The sequence below is a fragment of the Cicer arietinum genome, chromosome 7, assembly GCF_000331145.2.
Source record: "Cicer arietinum cultivar CDC Frontier isolate Library 1 chromosome 7, Cicar.CDCFrontier_v2.0, whole genome shotgun sequence".
NCBI lineage: Eukaryota > Viridiplantae > Streptophyta > Magnoliopsida > Fabales > Fabaceae > Cicer > Cicer arietinum.
Genome location: NC_021166.2, coordinates 38271439 through 38297401, shown reverse-complemented (window position 1 = coordinate 38297401; position 25963 = coordinate 38271439). Strand labels below are relative to the sequence as shown.

At 35.1% G+C, this 25963-nt stretch overlaps 1 protein-coding gene across 3 annotated transcripts in view; it reads left to right on the top strand.

The window, feature by feature from the left end:
* The first annotated feature begins 4954 nt into the window (after window positions 1-4954).
* LOC101491207 (protein transport Sec1a-like) overlaps window positions 4955-25963 on the top strand; it is a 32594-nt gene continuing 11585 nt past the window's right edge. For all 3 annotated transcript variants that reach the window (XM_073370748.1, XM_004513080.4, XM_027337691.2), the window contains exons 1-17: window positions 4955-5080; window positions 5699-5754; window positions 5857-5938; window positions 6447-6525; window positions 14120-14170; window positions 14288-14384; window positions 14478-14510; window positions 21542-21667; window positions 22357-22548; window positions 22627-22710; window positions 22794-22892; window positions 22978-23054; window positions 23308-23404; window positions 23815-23940; window positions 24041-24136; window positions 24627-24743; window positions 24987-25067. In XM_073370748.1, the coding sequence (XP_073226849.1) occupies window positions 5002-5080; window positions 5699-5754; window positions 5857-5938; window positions 6447-6525; window positions 14120-14170; window positions 14288-14384; window positions 14478-14510; window positions 21542-21667; window positions 22357-22548; window positions 22627-22710; window positions 22794-22892; window positions 22978-23054; window positions 23308-23404; window positions 23815-23940; window positions 24041-24136; window positions 24627-24743; window positions 24987-25067 (1572 nt within the window). In that variant the 5' untranslated portion in view covers window positions 4955-5001. The remainder of the gene's footprint in view (window positions 5081-5698; window positions 5755-5856; window positions 5939-6446; window positions 6526-14119; window positions 14171-14287; window positions 14385-14477; window positions 14511-21541; window positions 21668-22356; window positions 22549-22626; window positions 22711-22793; window positions 22893-22977; window positions 23055-23307; window positions 23405-23814; window positions 23941-24040; window positions 24137-24626; window positions 24744-24986; window positions 25068-25963) is intronic.

Below are 25963 nucleotides of genomic sequence, written 5' to 3'. Positions count from 1 at the left end.
TTGGGTCCTTGTTGGTTAGTTTTTCCTCTTGTGAGGACCTTCCTTTTGTGATAACAAATAGACTCATGGTGCCCATGTTTACCACATAATGAGCATGCTGTCTTTTCATTGTTAGCTTTCTTCTTGGCATGACAAATTTTGGAAGTATGCCCAAGTTTTTTGCAAAAGGTGCATTTAGGCCTAACCTCTCGTTTTTTAGGCAAGAAAAAAATTTCATATAATTTTTGTTTTTGAGAGCTTTTAAAACCAATTCCAGCCTTGTCAAATATTCCAGATTGAGACCCCATTATCTTTTAAAATGTTTCTGTAGATTTGACAAAGGTTGAAATATCATTTTTTAGTTCCCTAACCTCAGTTTTCAAAATTTCCTTTTCTGTATCCTCGTCAGGAGGATGAGTTTCAAGAATTTTTTGTTTCTCAGAATTTTGAAAGTGAGATTGCTGCAGATCTTGAATGATTTTAACATATTCATCATTCTTTTTCTGTAGCTCCTCATTTTGTTTCTTTATCTCAACAAGTTGGTTTTTTTGAAACATGCATTTTTGAGATAAAGTGTATGAGTCATTTAAAAGACTATCAAATTCAATTTCTAATTTTTCACAATTAGGACATAGATCAGAGATACTTACCTTTTCATTTTCTGATTTTGCCATGAGACATAGGTTGGCCTCTTCTTCCTTTTCTTGCTCCGAGGATGACTCATCACTATCATCCGAAGTGATCATCATGGATTTGTTTGTGTATGGAAATTTTCTAGAGTTCTTTTTGTTGAGAGGACACTTAGTTTTATAGTGTCCCATCTTGTTGCATCCATAACAAGTTATTTGACTTTTGTCAATTTTTTCTTTTTGAGGAGGTCCTCTATTATGTCCTCTTCTGTTTAACATCCTCTGGATTTTTTTGGAAATCAGAACGAGGTCATCCTTATCCTCAGACAGAGGATACTCTGCGTTTTCCTTTGTTATGACATCTTCATTCTTCTTGGAGGATGAGCTTTCTGTTTGGCTGGTTTTTAGAGCAATCATTATTCCCTTTTTGTTTGGTTTATCAGCCAACAACAATGGTTCATGAGCTCTTAGAGTTCCAACCAAATCTTCTAATTTCATGTTGGTCAAATCTCTTGCTTCTGTAATGGCAGTTACCATTGGCCTCCATTCTTTTGGTAAACTCCTTAGAATTTTTCTTATCCTTTCTTGAACGGAGTATACCTTTCCAAGAGATCTCAAGTTATTCAATATGATGGTTAACCTTGAGAACATTTCATCAATAGTTTCATCCTCCTTCATTTCGAATAGTTCGAAATCCCTTACTCCCATATCTATCCTTGCTTCTTTTACATGACTTGATCCTTCATGATGAATTCTTAGAGTATCCCATAGCTCTTTAGCGTTTTTGCATTCTTCAACTCTGTCATACTCTTCCCTGCACAAAGCACACGTTAGAAATAAATGAGCTTTAGAGTTTAGGAGTACCTTTGCATTTTCATCAGCCGTCCATTGTGCTTGAGGTTTCTCATCGGAGGTTGCATCTGCGTTGTTGGTCCTGATGACATGATCTCCATTTTCCACCACAGACCACATGTTGTTGTCTTGTGATATGAGAAATAGCCTCATCTTACCTTTCCAATGATAGTAATCTGTACCATCAAAGTAGGGAGGGCTACGTCCAGTCCTCACACCCTTGTGAGATTTCACTAACTTTCAAACAGATCGATCCTCAAACCGAAGATGATTACAAACTGTGTATTATCAAGCTTCACCAAGCTTACAATCAATTTTCAAATATTTCCAATCTTCACTCACTAGGAAATTACAAAGTAGCATGAGAGTGATTGATACTTAATACTTTCTCAAAGGATATACAAAGATATAGTGTAGGATCAAAGAAAGTAAGAAGAGAGGATGTGATTTGCTTCTTGAAAGCTTTAAGATGCTTGATATTTTTATGCAATTGTGTTGTGTGTTGTCCAATGGAGAGCTTGTTAGCATTTTATAGAGATCCAAGCCCTTGATGACCGTTGGAAATCATTTTTCAAAGGATCCAAGGTTTTTCATCATAATTACAGATCTGCCATTCAGCTTGTTAGGCCAGGCAGAACCCATCCTCACGCAGCACAGCTTTGATCTTGACAAGTCCTTGTCAATTCTCTTTTATCAGCAATGCACAGTTGTTATTTGACCATGTGAGCTGCATTTTTCGAAGACTTTAAGGTCTAGGTTGGTTTCATCTTTTGAGGTGATGTTGACAAGAGAGAAAAAACCACCCTATGACATAGGACTGTCATACTCAGTCCGAGGATCAGATCTGGCAGCAACATGTGATCTTCCATTTTTGGCTTGTTTCAAGTTGCCTTTTGTTAACTTGACTTCTTCATGTATTAAAACGTGCAAGCCCAATAAATGATCTGATTTTAGCCTTTGCACATGCTTGATGGGTTGCTTTCAACATAGCTGTTCCATCCTCGGCCTATTCTGCCATCCTCACAGATTTAGATCTAGCTATTCTTGTCATTTTCCTTTTGGCCTTCTAACTTTTATTTCAAATACTATTTCTTTGACTTAGCTATATATTTCTTTAATGAATAAAAGCATTTGTACTGATGAGGTCACAACTTGGGCAGATTTGGAGATTTTCACTTTGCAGCCCATCCTCGCGAGGTGTTCTTGATCATATGCCATCCTCACGTGGTTTTCTTGATCATAAGCCATCCTCAGGCCAAAATCATATTTTCCTTCTTTTTGCCTTAATGATTAATAACCTATTATCTTATATGAATACACTCAAGAGCACATGTTAGTCATTAACCATAATCATAATCTCTTAAGTAATTTTGTTATCATTAAAATCATTTGAGAGATTTTGTCTCAACAAACACATCTACCAAAATAATTGATGTGTACCATTTTGCATATTCAATATCAAATAGTGTTCCATTGTTTCATATACCCACAAATTTGTTGTACATAGTTCCTTCAAGAATGTTAATCTCAAATCCAGAAATAAAAGCTCACGCTTACTTCAATTTTATCCCCTAAAAATATGAAACACATATTTGCTAATAACAAATAAGATCGTGTATAATTTAAAATTTGAATTTATAAACAAAAGAATTAAACCTTAACATCACCCATCAAGACCATTTCCAGCGTAAAATTTATGTTTTGACGTTGACACGAACAATGTCACAACTTTATCCACCAAATTCCATGAATCCTTATTTAGAGAAATTGAAGCAACAAAATCTGATTTTTTTCGGAGAAAGATAAACACAAAAATGAATAACGAATTTTGGTAAAAAAAAATAACCAATAAGGAATTGTGTATATAGTAGATAATGTGAATGATATTTATAAGAGAGATACAAAAAATGAGAGATCATTAGAGACGGTTAACGGAATACGACGAATTAAGAAGAATAATTTTTTTAATTAAATTAATTTGAAGTGGCGGTTGCTAAAGTAGTGCTTTAAAAATAATTACCTTTCAATTGGCCACTCAATTGAAATGTGAAATGTCAGGTTGTGCGTTATATTTTTTTTTAATTTATTTTCTTATTTTTTAATTGGTCATTCACTTCTGCATTTCTCATGTAATAGAAGTTTTTTTTTTTTTAAAAAAAATCTTTTTATTTTTAATTTATTTTTCTTATTTTTTAATTGGCCATTAACTTCTCAACTGACGCATATAAAAAACTGTCGCTTTTTATTTTTAATTCATTCCTTTTATTTTTTAATTGGCCATTAACATAAACACGTATTATTTCTATTAATAGAAACTTGATATTTTCTTAACACTCTAGTTTGTTGACACGTGTCAAACTTGCCAATTTATCATGTTTGCTTTATTATAATGTATAGATTATTATCATCTTTCATTTGTGATGAATCATTGTTATACCAAAACCGTTTTTGAAACCGATTTTCAAAACGAAATTGTACGCAAGTCTATCATGATCAATTAAACTCTTAAAAGAAAGACTTTATTCAGCGTCTTCTAGAATTCATTGGACATGTTGTCTAACAAATTAACCAACAATTCAATTGCCTCAAGCCTTTTGATTTGTGTGTTCCCCAAAAAATGTTTGATAATGGGCAAATGCAACATAATTAATATGTCCTCCAATGTCATCGTTAGGACGATGGTAGTACATTCCAATGATAAATAATCGAACAAGAATTGCTCGAACGCGTGAGATAAAAATTCGTCAAAAAAATAATTTAGAATGCAATAGATACATTGTCAATGTAAAACTATTTACAATAACAAAAATGAAAATTGTTTATTTTTCTATGTCATACAATTCAAGTGGGGTAAAATTAGATAGTTTGGAGGAATACAACGATTGTGGTTAAATGATAGTATAAATTTTTTTTATAATGTGAGTGCGTGTCCTTTTTTCTCTATAATTTAAGGGTTTTTAAGAATAAAAGATATAAGCTCTCCATCATTTATTTATTACTCTCTTTGTCCCAAAATAATATTGCATTTGATCATTTTGAAAATATTAATAAAAGAGGATAAATGAAAAAGGAATAATATGAATTTTACAAAATTAATTATGGCGCATTCTAATTATGATAAATAAAAAATAAAAGAATAATAAATTAATAATATTAATTAAAAAATATAATTAAAAAAATAAATTAAAGTTAGATTGAAAATTAAAAAACGTTGTTTTTAAGACAAATATTTTTTTTTTCAAACGGCATATTTATGAAGTCCTATTTTACAAGTGATACATATCTGGCAAGCAAATCACACTTTATACCAAAACGACGGTATTTGAAACCCAAAATGAAATCGAAATGAGTTGGACATGGAGAGCACAAACCATAACCGAAACTCGAGTTCCAAATTACACGTCCTCACATTTCATAACGACTTTCTCATCATTCAATAGACCTCATTCTTCTTGCCTCGTTCCAACGGTTTTCTCTCTCCATTTTCCATTTCTCAAATCTGCATTCACAACTTCAATTGCAACCAGTTGCAGAAGCAACAATGTCGCTATCGGATTCTGAAACTTCCAATGGCGGTGGTGCATCGGAGTATAAGCCTTTTCGGCATATCAGCCGCGATAGTGAGATCCCTTTCGCATCTCCTTCTTTCATTTTTTTCCTTCATTTTCCTTTTGTTTCTCGAGAAAAGTTGGGAAAATATACATGCAACGTTTTTGTAGCTCTGAAGGTTCGAATTATTTTGCCATTCTGAGATGCAAAATAGAGCTCAATATCAACATCTATGTAGCATCATAGTTCGGTAGCGGGTGTAATTATGATGCAAATCTTGATATTGCAACAAAATGCAGACAATTAGAACTACTCTATGTAATGCCATTTGGGGAGACCAGAGACCTTTAAAAAAATTATATTGCGTCTATAATTATGACTGTATATCACAATTCATAATTTATAACAATGTTATATATGTAATATGGACATTGTATATCGAATGCATGTTCAGGTGTCAGATTCATTGTCCGATACCAACACTACACTAGGATATTCATTTGGTTATGAAGTTAGATTTCTGAACACCGTACGTGAAAAAGCTTATAGAGTATAGACATGATTTAACTTTTAAACTATTTTCATAAACACTTCTAAGTGCACCATAATAACTTATTAAGTACTATGCATGTGTTGCCTTCACTTTTTTGACTTGGTTCCTAATTCTTTTCATGGTTTTATGTTCATAGGATTATTATATGAAATGCTTACATCAGCAAAGTCAGGGGATTCAAAAGCATGGAAGGTGGGGATTTAATATGGATATCTAGCACTTCTTCTGTGTGGTTCATCTTTAGTTAATTCAACTTGACAACCGATGTTGGTCGTTTTTTCTGATTTTCACAAGGTGCTAATTATGGATAAAGTTACTGTGAAAGTTATGTCACACTCATGTAAAATGGCAGATATTACAGACCAGGAAGTTTCTTGTAAGAACTCTTAAGTGATATGGCTTTTTTGAGTTTACTTCTTTTTCTGCATTTCTTTTTTTGAGAACCCATTTTCTCTGACAGATGGCACAGGAGAAAAATTTAACTAGCTTCATAAGAAGCATTTCTCACTGTCAATAAATGGACAAACACTTAAGAAGTGAGTGTTGGTGCTAAAACTCTTTATTACCTAGAGTTTTAAGAAAACTGACAAAGAGATTAGAAGTGTTTCTCATATATGTGATTGTGTGCGATTCTAAGTGAGTGGAGAAAAAGAATATATCATTCATGACAACAGCTATCATTCATTTAACCCATAATATTATGTTGCACATGATGTTAGTTAATCTTATACTTGAATATTGAGCATTTATAAGATGTTTTCTGCTGTTCGCTGTTTTTTACGTTTTCCCCTGATATTCAAGTAACAAACTTTTATGCATTACAAGTTATGTGGTTACCCTGTTAAAATATTTATGTAGTATAACTTGTTGGTATTTCACTGCAGTGGTGGAAGACCTTTTCCGGAGAAGGCAACCATTGCCATCATTGGATGCTGTTTATTTCATTCAGCCTTCGAAAGAAAAGTAATTTTGTTTCTCAATTAGAATTTTATATTTTTTATGCCGGCAACTTATACAAAAAATCATGTAAAAATAAAAAAATTGTTTTATCGTTCAAGGAAAAGTCTTCCTTAATAACACAACATTAGTGACAATTTCATAGATTTATAACACCACTTTTGTCTTACACTTGCTTATTCCATGTACTGATAGCTAGCCTGTCTATCTGCTTCTTTCCCATCATTATTTCAATATTCATGGAAGCAAAGGATTTCAAAATGTATCGAAACAAGAAATTCTCTCGGTATGTTTAATTATTTGTTTTGAGAAAGATTTTTGCAAGAATCTTATGGGGAACTTGCATTATATTATCAATGTTGGGATAGGTTGATATAATTTTCTATAATTTAATGACAAATATCTTTGTAAATAATAATGATTGGAGAGAGATGGTATGTTAAATAAAAAAAATAAACAGGTTTCCTAATGTATCATTCTTCTTATTAGCTTATAGAGACGGACAAAGATTGTTTCCAGGATTAGAACCTTGAACCACCTAGTTAGTACTTTTTGGATGTCCCACTGTCCCTTAGCTCACCAACCAAGCAACCTATTTGGGACAAACCTTTACTTGTATTTACATAAATCATAGAAAACTTCCTTAAGTATTGTTGTCTGCTCCAAAGTTTGTGAATTAGTAAGTTGTGACACATACACAACATGTGTATTTGGAGTGCATAGGGTATTAGTAGAGATACAAAAAATAAAACAGGACAACCTTTGCCACGAGACTTGTACAACATAACATATTTGTTAGTGCATGAATTTTTTTGTCTTTCATAAATACCATGTTGATGTATCTTATTCCTATTCCAGGTATTACAGCACACTTCTCCATGTTCCCTGTCTTGAATAATACATTTGTCCCTTCTTTTACAATCATTAAATTAGACCAGAGTCCATATACTCAACTATCCAAACTTGAATATGAGTGATATTCAATTAGCATTGCAAACTCCAAACAAACTCAGATGTCTAATCCAAACACAACACAAAAATAGACTGAAAATATAATATCTGTAGGAAATTGGGTCTTTTTAGCCATTTGGAAATGAATGTGATATTGTAATCTGCAATAGTTAATGTTAAAATATTATATTATAATGTAAATTAGGGTTGTTTAATACTCTTTGTCTATATAAAGAAATTCCGTTGAGGTTATTCAATATGTCTCTCAATACTCTTTATATTCAGCATGGTATCTAGAGCCTATTGAGAGACAACCCTAATCGCCAACTACCCGGTGGACCCACTGTCTCCGGTGAATATTTTTTCTTTCTTTTTCGGCAAACCGTGATCTCAACTCTGGTTTCCCCTCTCTGCCTTTGATACGCTGATTCCTCAATTTTTTGTCCATCCGTTCACGCTCTATCGTCTGTCGTCACTGTTTTTGAGAATTTTTTTCGACGAACAACCACTCCAGCAGTGTCGTACACCCCAGATCAGCAAAATCCTTCATTCGCGTAATCAGAAACATCCACACGCACCCACACACGCCGCCTGCCATCACGCGCACGTGAGATCCACGCGCCGCTTACAACCACTGCGCGTGACAGCGCGTCTGACAGCCGTTCACGGTGCCGCTTCTTCCATAGCACTCGCCTCAGCCTCCTGCTTCCATATCAGCCCTCAGTTTTCAGTTTCGAGTTACGGATATACGAGTTCCAGTTCAAACAACCCCTGTTTTCCCGGTTCCGACGCGTTTTCTGACACTCTTTACTAACCATGACGTCTCAGTCTGAAACAAAGAGCATTTTCACCAACTACATCACTTCTTCTCTCTCTGTTAAAAATGGAATGGATCAAATTATGATAGTTGGGCCGCCGACATCAAACTATGACTACGTGGTCAAGGTTATGAGGTCCATCTCACTCAAAACCCTGAAAAGGTGAGTGTGACTGAAACATCCAAATGGAAAAAGATTGATGCTCAGTTGTGTAGTGTCATTAAGTCTACACTTCATCCAGATGTTAAACCGATTTTCCGTCCGCATTTCACGTGTGAATCGGTTTGGAGTCAAGCAAATGCACTCTATACTAACGACACACAATGTTTCTATGGAGTTTGTCACCTCTTGTTGAATATCATTACTCCGAAGACACTTGATGGCTCTATTTCTTCATATCTTGGCACCGTTCATAGTGAACTTCATGACTTTAATGAGCTTCTCCCTCCTGCTGCAAGTAATCCAGTTGAACAGAAGAAGGAGTTGGATCAACGCAGCACCTTCTTCATGCTTCTTGCACTCTATGGTCTACCCCATGAGTACTCTGCAACTTGTGATCAAATTTTGGGGTCTGTTACTGTTTTGGATATGTCTACTACCTCAGCGATCGTCCTTCGAGTACCAACAAAACATCCAGTTGAGCATTCTATTACTTCAGTTCCGGGTGACACTGTTGCCCTTGCTTCTCAGGGACATAATCAGAATCGTTCTCGTGGAGGACCATCCAACTCTAAGCCTCGTCCCAAATGTGAGCATTGTAATCGGCTTGGACACACTATTGGTCGCTGTTGGGAGTTGCATGGTAAGCCTTCGCCTTTAATAAATGCAACCCAACTTGATCCTTATGCCACAATTCATACTACACCATCTCCACAACGCTCCCCGGAAAATTATGAAGATTTTCTCTGATGGGTTAAGAGTCATTCGAACTCTAGTTCTCCTACTTCAGTTGCACATACTGGTAACTCATCTGTTTACCTCTCTCACTCATCTTCTCTCGGCCCTTGGGTTCTTGATTCTGGTGCGTCTGATCATGTTACTGGTAATAAAGGTCTCTTTTCTTCACTCTCTACATTTGGTTTTTTTTACCTATTATAACTTCTGCCTATGGTACTCAAACCCGGTCTCAAGGAGTTGGCGATGTCCACATTCTCCCTTCCATCTTAGTTGCATCTATTCTCTATGTACCTGGATGCCCCTTTAATTTATTTTCAGTTAGTCGATTGACCCGGTCTCATGATTGTATTATTACTTTCACTAATGATAATGTTAACTTGCAGGACCGGAGTTCGGGACGGACGATTGGCGTCGGATGTGAGTCACAAGGCCTCTATTACCTTTCTACATCTTCCAAGATATGCTCTGCCACAGAGTCCCCTCATATTATCCATGCTCAGCTAGGACACCCAAGTCTTACCAAACTACAAAAACTGGTGCCTAGTTTGTCTAAGTTGTCTACTTTACATTGTCATGTCAAATAGGGAAACACACCGGTAGTAATTTTCCTGATCGAGTCAATAAAAGAGTATCTTCTCCCTTTGCTTTAGTTCACTCTGATGTTTGGGGTCCCTCTTGTACTGTGTCTACTTTAGAGTCTAAGTATTTTGTTACTTTTATTGATGATTAATTTATTTTCAGTTAGTCGATTGACCCGGTCTCATGATTGTATTATTACTTTCACTAATGATAATGTTAACTTGCAGGACCGGAGTTCGGGACGGACGATTGGCGTCGGATGTGAGTCACAAGGCCTCTATTACCTTTCTACATCTTCCAAGATATGCTCTGCCACAGAGTCCCCTCATATTATCCATGCTCAGCTAGGACACCCAAGTCTTACCAAACTACAAAAACTGGTGCCTAGTTTGTCTAAGTTGTCTACTTTACATTGTCATGTCAAATAGGGAAACACACCGGTAGTAATTTTCCTGATCGAGTCAATAAAAGAGTATCTTCTCCCTTTGCTTTAGTTCACTCTGATGTTTGGGGTCCCTCTTGTACTGTGTCTACTTTAGAGTCTAAGTATTTTGTTACTTTTATTGATGATTATTCTCGTTGTACGTGGTTACTTTTAATGAAAAATAGAGCTGAACTGTTTTCCATTTTTGAGCAATTTTATCAAGAAATTAAAACTCAATTTGGAGTTTCCATTCGTACCTTAAGAATTGATAATGCTCGGGAATGTTTGTCCCATCAATTTCAAACTTTTATGGCTTCCAATGGTATTCTACACCAAACATCATGTCCCCATGCACCCAGCAAAACGGGGTAGCCGAACGCAAAAATCGACATCGTCTTACCAAACTACAAAAACTGGTGCCTAGTTTGTCTAAGTTGTCTACTTTACATTGTCATGTCAAATAGGGAAACACACCGGTAGTAATTTTCCTGATCGAGTCAATAAAAGAGTATCTTCTCCCTTTGCTTTAGTTCACTCTGATGTTTGGGGTCCCTCTTGTACTGTGTCTACTTTAGAGTCTAAGTATTTTGTTACTTTTATTGATGATTATTCTCGTTGTACGTGGTTACTTTTAATGAAAAATAGAGCTGAACTGTTTTCCATTTTTGAGCAATTTTATCAAGAAATTAAAACTCAATTTGGAGTTTCCATTCGTACCTTAAGAATTGATAATGCTCGGGAATGTTTGTCCCATCAATTTCAAACTTTTATGGCTTCCAATGGTATTCTACACCAAACATCATGTCCCCATGCACCCAGCAAAACGGGGTAGCCGAACGCAAAAATCGACATCTCATTGAAACCACACGAACCTTACTTCTCCATGGCAATGTTCCATTCCATTTTGGGGGGGGGGATGCAATCTTAACGGCGTGCTACCTTATCAATCGTATGCCGTCTTCTGTTCTTGATGGCAATATCCCTAATTCGGTCCTCTTTCCCCATACCTCTCTTCACCCACTACCACCTTATGATTTTAGGTCCATGTGTTTTGTCCACAATTTATCTCCTGGATTGGACAAATTGTCAGCTCGGCCGCTCAAGTGTGTCTTTCTCGGTTATCATTGGTCCCAAAAGGGCTATCGTTGTTATTCTCTCACACTACACCGCTACGTTACATCAGCTGATGTTACCTTTTTCGAGTTTGTACAATATTTTAAACCTGCCCATATAGCTATTGAGCCCCATCAGGACATTAATCTCGAACCTCCTCAAGTAGTTATCCCTATCCCACCCACTCATTCCTATCAAACCTGTCGAGTTTGCCCTCCAACCTCCACGACCACTACAAACATATCAGCGTCATCGCTTATCCTCTGTTGTGCCTGTTCCTGTTCCCATCACAGACTCTCCTCTGACGCCACCTCCGGATCCGGCCCTGCCACCTGAGCATGACATTCCCATTACCCTTATTAAGGATATTCGCACCACCCATAATCCATCTCCTCATTATATTGATTTGTGTTATCATCGTCTTTCTCTGTTACATTACACTTGCTTGTCCTCTTTGTCTTCTGTTTCTATTCCTAAAACTACAGGTGAAGCATTATCCAACCCTGAGTGGAGAGAAGCAATGCTTGATGAATTGTGTGCTCTACAAAGTAATGGTACTTGGGAATTGGTTCCTTTACCTCATGGGAAGTCGTTAGTCGGGTGTCATTGGCTTTATACAGTGAAGGTTGGTCCTGATGGTAATATTGATCAATTTAAGGCTCGTTTGGTAGCAAGGGATATACTCAGATTTTTGGGTTGGATTACAGTGAAATTCTCACCTGTTGCCAAAATGGCATTTGTCAGACAGTTTTTCTCCATTGCAGCAATTTGACATTGGCCTCTCCATCAACTTGACATTAAAAATGCTTTTTTGCACGGTGATCTTGAAGAGGAAGTTTATATGGAGCAACCACTAGGTTTTGTTGCTCAGGGGGAGTCTTCCACCATGGTTTACACAGGTCCCTTTATGGTCTTAAACAATCTCCTAGAGCTTGGTTTGACATATTCAGCTCGGTAGTACAAGAGTTTGGTATGATCCGTAATGAAGGCGATTACTCTGTATTTTATCATCACTCAACCTAAGGGTGCATCTATCTTATTGTTTACGTGGATGACATTGTTATAACGTAGTGATCTGCAAGGAATACTCCAGTTAAAACAACATCTCTCAAATAAATTTCAGACGAAAGACCTTGGTAAACTCTGTTATTTTTTGGGTATTGAAGTAGCCCAATCCAAGGATGGCCTTGTAATTTCACAAAGAAAATATTCTATAGATATTCTTGAAGAAACATACCTATTAAATGCCAAGTCAGTTGATACTCCTATGGATCCAAATGTCAAACTCCTACCCAATTAGGGGGAGCCTCTATCAGATTCAGGAAGATATAGGAGATTGGTTGTAAAATTAAACTATCTCACAGTCACTCGTTCTGACATTTCCTTTACTGTCAATGTGGTAAGTTAGTTCTTAAATTCTCTTTGCCAAGAACATATGGATGCTGTAATCCAGATTCTTAAATACATCAAAAGTGCACCTGGAAAAGGTCTCATTTATGAAGATAGAGGACATACTCAGATAATTGACTACTCAGATGCCGATTGGGCAGGCTCACCCATAAATAGACGATCAACTTCCAGGTATTGTGTACTTGTCGGAGGAAATTTAATATCTTGGAAGAGTAAGAAACAAAATGTTGTTGCAAGATCCAACGTTGAGGCAGAATACAAGGCCATAACACTAGTAACATGTGAACTCATCTGGTTGAAACAATTACTAAAAGAACTTCAATTTGAAGAGGCCATCACAATTACACTAATATGTGATAATCAAGCTGCATTGCACATTGCCTCGAATCCTGTTTTTCATGAGAGGACCAAACATATTGAGATTGACTGTCATTTTGTTAGAGAAAAGATCGAATCGGGTGACATCATCACTAGCTTTGTCAATTCCAATGATCAGTTAATAGATGTTTTTACAAAGTCATTGCGAGGTCCTAGAATTAGTTATATATGTAACAAGCTAGGTGCATTTGATTTATATGCTCCAGCTTGAGGGGGGTGTTAAAATATTATATTAGAATGAAAATAATTAGATTAGATGAGTTGTTAATATTTTGGTCCGTTAGCATTACCGTAAATTAGGATTATTTAATATTCTTTGTCTATATAGAAAAATCCAGTTGTGTTGTTGAAACACATGAGTTATTCAACATGTCTTTCAATACTCTTTATATTCAACAGTTAAGATAATTGAAACTTGCGAAGCGCTGACAACTACATACATACTATATCTTTCCAATAAATGTATTTCTATTAAACTTTAAATTAACAAAAAATGAATCTTTATTTATTTATTTATTACATTCATCAATATCACATTTAAAACAAAGAAAATTTTAGAACGGTCGTTTCCCATCTTAGATCTATTGGTTTTACATGCGCACAAGTATTTTTATTTTGTTCATTTTATATTCTAAATCTGGGTTAAATTATATTTCTGATCCTCTTTATCTCGGATTTTTGTTTTATTTTAACCCAATCATTTGTCTCACGCTAGAAACTACATATAAATAATCTCTTCCAATGAACATCATTCTATCAAACTTTAAAATTAAAATTGCACCATTTTTGTCCAGAACAATTATCGACATCACATTTAAAGCAAATCAAATTGTAATTATTTGTCTTTTTTCATCTTATATTTCAGATTCTATTTAGGAGTTAAATTATATGTCTGATGCTCTGTATATCTAATTTTATTTTCATTTTAACTCAGTCATCTGTGTCATCTTCCATGCATTATTTTCAACTGATTTTTTTTTCCTGCTTGTATCCTTTATTAATATTAAACATCTATTTTGCTAGCATGCAGTGTGGTCATGTTCTTGTCTGATATGTCTGGAAGGGAGCCCCTGTATAAGAAGTATGCATAGACTTTTGGTTTTCACAAATACAGTACTGTATCATCTTTTATACACTTGAGACCAAACTGATTGTTTCATTTCCTTTCTCTTTTTTTTGTTCCTATGATACTTTTCAGAGCCTTTATATTTTTCAGTTCACCGATCCCGAAGGAACTTGTAAACCACATCAAGTGTGATACAAGTGTCTTACCTCGCATAGGTGCATTGAGAGAGGTCAAGATTTGTTTTAACCTTCTTCTAGTAATTATGAGCAGATAATCACCGTCGAGTTGTTTTTGAATGATTATTTTTTGTTTTGTTTTGCAGATGAATTTGGAATACTTTCCAATAGATAGCCAGGTATATAATGATAAAATATTTCATGCTTCTAGCAATGTATTTCACTCATAAGATATTGGATTTGCATCATTGATTAGTAGTTTAGTCAGTTATTCTGTCAACTCAATTTAGACAGAGTATCATAAATCCTTTTTCTATAATTATTCTTGCTATTGTCTAAGATGTAAGAATAAACTATTTACATAGGTGAAGAAAGTAAAAGACAAAATACTTCATATTTTATTATTACAACCCTAAGTTGTTTATATAGGAAAAGAAATTACAATAGTAATACTTAGTAATAATGACAGAGTCATAAAATAAAAATAAACATAATAATATAAAATAATAGAGAATAAAATCTGATTTCTCTTGATTCTTCAACACCATCCCTCAAGTTGGTGCATAGATATCTGTCATGCCTAACTTGGCTATAAGTCGCTCAAAATTAGGTCTTGCCAAACTTTTTGTCAAGATATCAACAGTTTGCTGATTGGAAGTCACAAATGGCAGACATATAATTCTAGCATCAATTTTTTCTTTTATGAAATGGCGGTCAATCTCAATATGTTTGGTTCTATCATGTTGTACAGGGTTGTGAGCTATACTTATTGTTGCTTTGTTATCTCAGAACAATTTTAAGGGTCAACTTTCATTTTCAGTTCGTCCAAGAGTTTACGAATCCATAAAAGTTCACAGATTCCTTGAGCCATTGCTCTGAATTCAGCTTCTGCATTGCTTCGAGCAACAACCCTTTGTTTCTTACTTTTCCAAGTAACTAAATTTCCCCAAACATAGGCACAATATCTAGTGGTGGATTTTCTATCAATAATTGATCTTGCCCAATCAACATCTGTAAATATAGAGACTTCTCTGTCATTAGTTTTCTTGAAGCACAAACCCTTTTCAGGATTGGATTTCAAGTACCTTAAGATTCGATAAACTGCCTCCAAGTGTTCTTCATAGGGAGAATGCATGAATTGGCTTACAACACTCACAAAGAAAGCGATGTCGGGTCTAGTGTGGGCTAGATAAATAAGTTTGCCGACTAACCTCTAGTATCTTCCAATCTCAACAGGAACATTGCCTTTCTCCTAAAGTTTAGCATTTAATTCCATAAAGAGTATCTGCTGGTCTACACCCACTCATCCCAGTTTCTTCCAAGAGATCTATGATGTATTTTCTTTGAGAAACAACAATTCCCTTCTTTGAGTGAGCAACTTCCATACCAAGAAAATATTTAAGCGCGCCTAAATCTTTGATCTCAAATTCTTTTGTCAAATGTTTCTTCAATCTTTCCATCTCAACAATGTCATCTCATGTGAGAATAATATCATCTACATATACAATTAAAATTGCAATTTTACCAACATTAGAGAACTTCATGAACAAAGTATTATTTGATTGTTCCTGCATATATCCTTGCCTTTTGACCGATCGAGTGAATTTTTCAAACCAAGCCCTTGGAGATTGCTTGAGACCATAAAGGGATTTTTGTAATTTGCACACATTTGAACCAAATTTATCTTCAAAGCCAGGTGGGCTATCCATGTATACTTCCTCCTCCAAATCACCATTCAAAAAAGCATTCTTTACATCAAGTTGGTTAAGATCTAAATTCACTGCCAAGGACAAGAGAACTCTAATAGTGTTTAATTTGACAACAGGAGCAAAAGTCTCTGAGTAATCAATGCCATATGTTGGACTAAACCCTTTAGCAACCAAGCGTGCCTTGTATCTTTCAACTGTGTTATCAGAATTATATTTCACAGAAAATACCCATTTACAACCAACAGTATTCTTTCCTGTAGGTAACGTCATGACTCTCCAAGTTTGATTCTTCTCAAGAGCTCTCATCTCCTCAAGAAAAGCTTCCTTCCACTTTGGAATTTTTAGAGCCTCTTGTATATTTTTTGGAGCAGACAACTTAGAGGTAAATGCAGCAAATGAAGAAGACAATTTTGAGTATGACACATAATTAGACAAAGGATATTTAGTACATTATCTAACAGGTTTTCTAATTGCAATAGGAAGGTCTATATCAAGATACTCGACATGACTCTTAAGAATAGAAGAAGACTTATTTGTATCAAGATGATGTGTTGGATTATCTATTGGTTCAGAATCTTGGAAGGGTCGGAGAATGGGTCCTTCATTTCTCTATTTATGGTTTCTTCTTTCAAAGACATTTCCCTTCCAAGTAGGGTCAATTATAGTAAACCTGCTTTGTGTCTCTTTATCTGAGTCATTATGTTGTGGCATTTCAGGTGGTCCTTCATTATTATTGAGATCAAGAATTTGACCATTGTGATTTTGATTTGAAATTGTCTCCCCCGAATCTATCGAAACCTCATTCATAAGTGAATTGAGTTCCAATATGGATTCTTTGGCATTTTCTTTTGGTGCATCAATATAAGTCTCAAAATTTTGTGACAACACTATATCACTTATAGTAATGATGTTTTCAAAAGTAAAAGATGAATCTTCCTTAAAATTTCTCCCCTAAAGATGAATGTCAATAAAAATTGGTTGATTTTCAACAAAAGTAACATCCATGGTTACAAAAATTCTTTTTGATTTTGGTTCAAAACACCGATACTCCTTCTGAGTTGGAGAGTAAACGGTAAACACACATTTTATTGCTCGTGGCTCGAGTTTGTCAAGGTGTTTATGTTCATGAACAAAAGCATTGCAACCAAAAATTTTTAGTGGCAAATCAGCAGAGACACTAGTCAAAGGAAAACAATTTCGAAAAACATCAAAAAGGGTATGAAAATCTAAAACTTTAGATGGCATTGATTAATTAAATATGATGCAGTTAAAACAGCTTCGCCCCACAAATATTTTGGAACCTTATTTGCAAATAGTAAAGCTCTATCAACCTCAAGAAGATGCCTATTCTTTCTCTATGCAATTCCATTTTTTTGGGATGTATTAACACAAGAACTTTGATGAACAACCCCATTTGCAAGAAAAAAATCGGACAAAAGTATATTAAAATATTCTTTACCATTGTCACTTCTGAAGACTTTAATATTGGTTTGGTATTGAGTGTGCACCATTTTAAAGAAATTTTTGACAACCTGTCCAACTTCCGATTTTTCTTTCAATAAATAAACCCAACAAATTCTAGTATGATCATCAATAAAAGTTATAAACCATTTTTTATTAGAAAATGTGTTTATTCTATTAAGACCCCAAACATCACTATGAATAACTGTAAACGGTTTTTGTAACAGCCCATTTTTTTTAAAGAAAAACAAAAATTGAATTTCAGAAATTAAGAAAGAAATACTTTTGGATAAAATATTTAACTCGTAACATAACGACAAAAGTCAACAAATATTTACAAGCAGCGGAAAATAGTCTTTGAAACAAAACTCAAAGTATTTAAACAGTAAAATACACTGGGACTATGAGACCTATCAGACATAGCTCATACCCTAGGGTATTCTCGGCAGACACCTGTACCAAAGCACTGCCTCAAGAATTTTAACTCCCCACGTCACATCAAAAAGTGGTACATGGACCATCAAAACAAAAGTCAAGCTGACAATATAAGGTATAGGTACAATCTTCCAAAATAAAGTAACTATAACCGCAAAAGGAAGACATCTAGCCCCTATATACTATCTAATCTGATCATGCTACAAAAACTATACATCCTGGGTGATCTCCACACGCCCCGCAAGATCCTTCTGACACAACATCGATCAGGTATGACTAACTATCGTCTCATCTTCAGGGTACTAACTAGTAGGACGATCATGGATCTCATCTGAGGGCAAAACCCAGATTTCCACAATAATTGTAAAGGGTCACCAATCGAAATTAACAAATATCACATAGCATTTAAATTTCAAATTCACAAAATAACCTTTCAACTTAATATACACCTTGAAAGGGTTTTCATATGCCAAACATGCATAATCAAAGTTGAAAAATGAAGTTTTTAACAAAACTGCACTGTCGTATTCGAATACAACATCCTTGTATTCGAATACAGTGCTAATTCATAAGTCAGAAGCAAAATCAGTACAAATGTATTCGACTACAGCATCCTTGTAGCCGAATACAAATGCAAAAACATTGAAAAATCAGCACAACTATATTCGACTACAGCATCCTTGTAGCCGAATACAAGTGCTAAGTCAGTAGCAAAACTCACTTAAATGTATTCGAATACAAGCACCTTGTATTCAAATACAACTGCAGAATAATGCAGATTTCAGTTTCGAAAACGTTTCGAAATCATTCAACACTTACAACACAAAGTCAATCAATCACACTCATCAATTACGGCACAATCGCAAACAACAGTCATATGATCAGTAGCACCAAAATCGATAATCCAATTATGGCTAGGAGTGACACTAAGTAGAGCAGTATTTGGAAAATTACCTCTCTGAGCTATTGATCAAGAAGAAGTTTGAGACTCAAGAAGTTTGTACAATTGATCTAATTGTTCCTTGGTGAAAGGAGATGGGCTTGAAGGAGACTGCTTCTCTTGATCAGATGTACCAGCTTGGAGCGCATGACCTTCGTTTCTTTCTTTTTTCTTCCAATTTAGAGGTTTTCCATGGAGCTTCCAACATGTATCATGTGTGTGCCATGGACGTTTGCAATGTTCACACCATGGTTTCTTGCCATCGCTCTTCCCTTCTACATTCTTAGTGACTAGGGCAGAGCTTTCAACCTCACCAATAGAAGGTGACTTACCCATCATAACACTCTGTCTCGCCTCTTCTCTTTTAACTTCTGAGAACGCTTCCCGAAGTGATGGCAATGGTATCTTTCCCAATATTCTACATCGGACTTCATCAAGCCGCTTATTAAGCCCAACCAAGAACATGAACACACGGTCGTTCTCTTGTCTCTTAAGAAACACAACACTGTCCTCACAACACTTCGAATGATTATCATAGCAGAGATCCAATTCTTGCCATAGTGTCATTAACTCATTATAATATGTAGTGATATTTCTATCTCCTTGTTTGGCATGCCACAATCCTGATTTGAGATCGAAAATTTGAGAAGAATTCTGAATATCAGAATATGTTTCTTTGACAGCCTCCCAAACTTCCTTCGTAGTAGGAAAAAACATAAAAAGTTTTATAATAGTTGATTCCATATTACTAAGCAGCCAAGCAATAATAACAAAGTTCTCAGATTTCCAAAACCTGTAATTCGGATCAGTTGTGTCAGGCATTTGCATCTCTCTTGTTAGGAAACCATATTTTCCCTTACCGTCTAGTATCAATCTTGCGGTTTGGGACCATTGGACATAATTTTTTCCATTTAATTTATGGATTTCAACTTTGAGGGCATTAGAAGTTCCCTCATGGCAAAAAAAGTTATAAAAACTATTGTTAGATAAACCATTCCGGCCGCCTCGACCACTGCCTAAACCAATACTGTCGGCGTGGTTGACTACTTCATATTTTTTTATCCAAACCATCGCCGTTGTCGCCGCTACCCATAAGGGCTACCTTCCATGGGGTATTGTGTGCCATTAGTTTTAGCTCAGTTGGTTGGAGCGCCAAACCCTAATGGGTTGTGGAATGGTTTACAGAACCCTAACACTGATCCCATGAAGAAAGTAAAAGACAAAATACTTTCATATTTTATTACTAATAATATAAAATAAAAGAGAATAAAATGTGATTTCTCTTGATTCTTCAACAATAAGTTTACTGATTAATGAGAGAAAATTATTTAGGCATGATTAGGCTTCATTGCTTTTTCAGTTTTGAAATCTCGATATAGCAATGTTCTAATGGAATTTTTTATTGCAGTTTTCAATGAGATCAAAGTTAATAATGGACATGACATGAGCAATATATATTACCTTAACAACTTAACAAAAAATAAAGGCCTATGGAAATATGACAAATAAAGTAATATAATACATTATATATGCTCTTTAGGCCTAGTGATAGACTCCTATTAGCTTCTTTTGTTCAACTGTTGCCTTTTCTTGTGTTATGATTATCTTTCCTTAGTTTTGCACCGCACTGATGAATGTTAAGAGTTGGAGGTTTCTTTTGGAGAATAATATAAGTTGAAGAAGTGAGAAAGTATCCATTCCTTTATCACCATAGTCAATCATGCAATTTAGTTTCTAGCTGGTAAAACTTTTATCATAAGGGGTACGATCTTTCAGATATATGCTGGTATGGTGGAAAAACTTTTAAAATAAGGGATGTTTCAATTGTTTGAAAAAAAGGTGGATTGGTTGGTATGGATTGGCTTCCTGGATGTAACCCGTATGCCCCTTTCCAGATACAAGACTAATTTCTAAGTATAAGCAGGGGCTAAGAGAGAGTAAGGAAACAAAAGCAGAAGAGAAGGGAGGATTTTAGGGGAAGGAATAAAGTTAAGCTTCAATGCAGGTTTTTGTTAAATACACTCGGCCAATGTAAAGCATACCAAGACAACTCTGAACTTAAGCTAACGACAACAACTAAGCCTTATGCCACTAGGTGAAGTCAGTTACATGAATCAAACAACACAAATAGAAAGGTTAAAATTAAAAAGAGAACAAGAATAAGGAGAAGAACACTCGTGTTAATTAGTTTGACATATGATCTTGAATGCTCTCTACCGTATGGAACTAGATAAAAAAAAAGAACTAAAAGGGATTTTGAATGCTCTCTACCGTATGGAACTAGATCAAAAAAAAATGCAAGATTAGAGTAGAGTAGGATCAAAACATACCACTAGAAATCTCGAGTACGTAGAATAGGATCAAAGCATACCACTAGAAACCAATTCATCTAATGACACATAGATTCTTTAATAGAAGCTCCAACCGGTGCAGCAGGGCTCTCCCCTTAGATTTACGTGAGTTGAAATGCTCTAAGCACATGCTTCTCCTAAAACCCTTGGATGTCATCCATATTTTGTGAATGCCATTGTATTAAGAAGCTACTTCTTCAACTATGGTACTTGTTTTTGTATTTACTTTTAAGGAAAGAGTCCCTTTGACCTTTTTACATAATGCTTGAATGAGGAAAAACATTGGTTTGTCTTCTGAACTCTATACTTTGTAGGGGTTTATCACTGATCAAGAAACGGCATTGCAAGAACTTTACGGAAATATTGACAATACTCGAAGATTTAATGCCTGCTTGAATAATATGGCGATTCGGATAGCTACAGTTTTTGCTTCATTAAAGGTATTACTCTAATTTAATGAAAGACAATAAGATGGTTGAAGTTATACCAACTCTGGACTCAAATATCAGTACACTAATTAAGAATGTTAGTTAATCGTATTTTTAAAAAAATGTATGTTCCAACTACCATTTCTCTTCATTTAATTTTTAAGAAAACTTATTTCATGAAAACATTATTTGAAATGATAATATCAAATATGGAGTAGTTCTTATTGTTTGTATCCTATATTCTTTTTTCTCTGTTTTCTTTTTGCATATTTTTATATGATGTGCTTTTTTCTAATCTTCATGCACTTATGAGTGTGCATATATTGTGATAACTTTTTTCTTCTCACTATTTTAGTTCAAGCATGTCTAATGCATATTTTTGGAATTCTGATATACAATTAATACTTGATTCTCCCTTAATTTACTTTGTTGTCTCGCATGGGTATACCTTATCTAAAATTTTATCTTCATTTAGATTTGAAACAAATCTTGACTCTGAATTGTTCAACTTCTTAATGAATCCCCATTGATTTCTCCAAATAAAACTTAACTAGTGTTTTGTGAAATATCTAGTTGTAGTCATATAATTTATGATTCATTTTATAAAGGAATAAGTTGAAAATTCAGTGTAATTCATTTATAAGGATTTGTGTATTCTATAATTTCTGAAAGATTATATCTTAATATCTCTATCTCATTAGGAGTTACCGAATGTGTGGTATCGTGCGGCTAAGGATAGTGATGAGTCTACACCAACACCAAATCATGAATTAGTTCCTACCAAGCTTGCTGATGCAGTTTGGGACATGGTTTCTAAATATAAATCTACTATTCCCAACTTTCCACAAAGTGAAACATGCGACCTGCTAATTGTAGATAGATCCATTGATCAGGTTAAAAATATTTCTCTTCACTATAAATCTTTCATTTTATATCTCACTTTTGATAACTTTGATGAATCTGCACCACAGATTGCTCCCGTCATTCATGAATGGACCTATGATGCTATGTGTCATGATTTGTTGAATATGGATGGAAACAAATATATACATGAGGTATGACATTCTTCTTTCCTCTCCTTATCTTGTAGACAAGTTTTACGTTTTGCTTGTTTTGATTGAGATAGCAATCCTTTTAGATTCCCAGCAAAACAGGGGGTCAACCTGAGAGTAAGGAGGTTCTTCTAGAAGAACATGATACAGTCTGGCTTGAACTTCGCCATACACATATAGCAGATGTAGGTCTTGTTCACTCTTTATCTGCTCACATTTTATTTTGTCTTTAATCAAATCTCAATGCTCGTTTACCAACTTAAATTCCAGGCTAGTGAGAGATTGCATGAAAAGTTTACCAACTTTGTATCAAAAAACAAAGCAGCACAAATCCAACAAAGTGGAAGGTTCGCACATACCCTAATCCATGCTTACAAAAAAATAGTGTCCATTTTGTGAAATACCAGTCTACATTAAGGTCCTAACTTTCACTGTATTGTCACTATTTCTTTTACGGATAGTATGTTTTCCCCTAAGCATTTAATTTATCTTCCAATATCTCAGTTGTTTTTAAATTACTACTATATGTTAATGATGAGATAACTGCGCTTCTGTGCAGTGGGATAAGCACTTTTGATGTATACATTTGATACTTTGCAGAGATGGTAGTGAATTATCTACACGAGATTTGCAAAAAATGGTTCAAGCTTTGCCCCAATACACTGAGCAAGTGGAAAAGATTTCACTCCATGTAGAGGTGATTGAGTTTTTTCATCTTACTTTTGTTGTCTTTTAATTTGGTCTTTATTGTTATGAAGGAGGAGTGTTTGATTGCAGCTTAAGAAATAGGAATAAGGACAGTGGAATGTAAAAGGACTGAAATTACATAGTTTTTTTATCCGTGCTCATCTAAGACACTCAAACAACTTTGTAACATACAACTCTAGTAGATAAGGGTCACAGCTGTTAGAATTAGTCACATGTAAATATGCTTGTGTAGTTAGTTGCTAATGAGATTGAAATTAGCAATCACATTAACTTGTATATATGGTGAATACTTTATAAATACATCCTTTTGTAGTCTAATTAGACATACAGAAATACAAACAACAAACCAAAAGAAACATGTTTCTATTTTGACCAGACTGCTTGATTAATTCAAAGCAGATAGCTGGAAAGATCAACAAAATTATCAGAGATACAGATCTTCGAGAGCTTGGACAATTGGAGCAAGATCTTGTTTTTGGGGATGCTGCAGCCAAGGATGTTATTAGTTTTTTAAGAACAAAACAGGTCTTGTACTGAATCAATCTGTCCGACTAGACAATATAATATACTTCTTAAATCTCAACATACAATGTAGAATTTTGTTTATAATTTTTTTCACATGCAGAATACGACTCCTGAGTATAAGTTGCGGTTGTTGATGATCTATGCATCTGTCTACCCTGAAAAGTTTGAGGGTGATAAAGCTACAAAGCTAATGCAGGTCGGTACCAACTTCTACGAAGCGTACATGGTTCATAAATTCTCCTAATTATGTTTCTTTATTAGGATTTGAAAATATGCCCGATATTCCTGCTTTTCCCTAACTCCAAAATAGGTAAAGATGTTCGAATTCTGATCAGATTCTCATTCTTTAGAAGGTTGGTAGGTAAAATTGACTGAATTAAACTTGTTTGACTATGCTTAGCTCTTAATTGCTAGATATTCATGTCTTATTTTGTAAATGGTCTTTGTGCATATGAGTTTGACTCGCTTTATTTATAGCTTCCTCATATATAAATTTGGAAGAGAAGTCTATGACACTGGACAAAGTAGGTTTCTTGTCACATTTCTCGATATGTTTGATTTCAAAGTTCCAGTGATTTCATTTTCTAGGCACTCAGCAGCATCTATCAATGATTGCAATACTATACTTCAAAGAAATAGAATTTACCGTAAGCAAACATTATTGATGGTTTTGTTTATCTATCTAGTTGGCCAAACTATCACCCGATGACATGAAAGTTATCAGTAATATGCAACTGTTGGCGGGATCGTCAAAAAAGAAGGCAGTTAGTAGTGGTTTCTCACTGAAGTTCAGTAACCAGAAGGTAAACATATATATTCACTTCAAGCAGAAGTTAAAAGGAGGAAATATGTTAAAAGTGTGGACTTATATGCTTAAGAAATAAAAATAAAAATGTATGATTTATAGATTTCTTTTCTTTAAGGATTTTAGATATTTCAAGCTGTTGTATTACAAAATGTTATTATATTGCGTTCCCAAGTGTGAATTCTTTATTTCGTATCAAATTATCTGATCTGTAATTTAAAAACTTCTTTTTTATGCATAGACAACACAAGCAGCTCGCAAAGATCGTACTAACGACGAGGAAGAAACATGGTCACTATTTCGATTTTATCCCGTTATAGAGGTATGACTAAAGATCATGCAAGCCTTTCTTTGCCATCGTATCAATTAAAATTTATTGTATTTAGGCTATTTGAGTGTATGTTGGTGGATAGCAAACCTATTAGGTTATATAGAAATGTGAATCAGGAAATAATATTAATTTGTAATTATATTTATCAGATTTCCAAAAATAAGTTAGACAAATCAGGATTTGATTTAATCTCTTTAATTTGTAATTATGAGATGTAAATGTGGTAACGATTATATATACGAAGAAATATCAAAGCAAGAGGGACATCAAACCCTAAATTGTGACATGGTATCAGCAGGTTCGATCAAACCTGTGAGTTCTTAGTTAATCTTGGCTTTATTCAGCGACATCCCACTGGGTCGCTCTTGAAAATTGTTCCTTCCGTTCTTGGTAACCATAGCTGGTTGCGGTTCGATTCTTGGTTTCATCTTCGCAATTCCGGATTGTCGATTACAATTTTTCGGTGTTGCGATTGTGCTTTTGGGTCATTCTCGCTGCTGCTTGTTACTGCGTTTCTGGGTCATTCTCGCTGCTGATCGTTACTGCGTTTCTGGGTCATTCTCGCTGCTGCTTGTTACTGCGTTTCTGGGTCATTCTCGCTGCTGCTTGTTACTGCGTTTCTGGGTCATTCTCGCTGCTGCTTGTTACTGCGTTTCTGGGTCATTCTCGCTGCTGCTTGTTACTGCGTTTCTGGGTCATTCTCGCTGCTGATCGTTACTGCGTTTCTGGGTCATTCTCGCTGCTGATCGTTACTGCGTTTCTGGGTCATTCTCGCTGCTGATCGTTACTGCGTTTCTGGGTCATTCTCGCTGCTGATCGTTACTGCGTTTCTGGGTCATTCTCGCTGCTGATCGTTACTGCGTTTCTGGGTCATTCTCGCTGCTGCT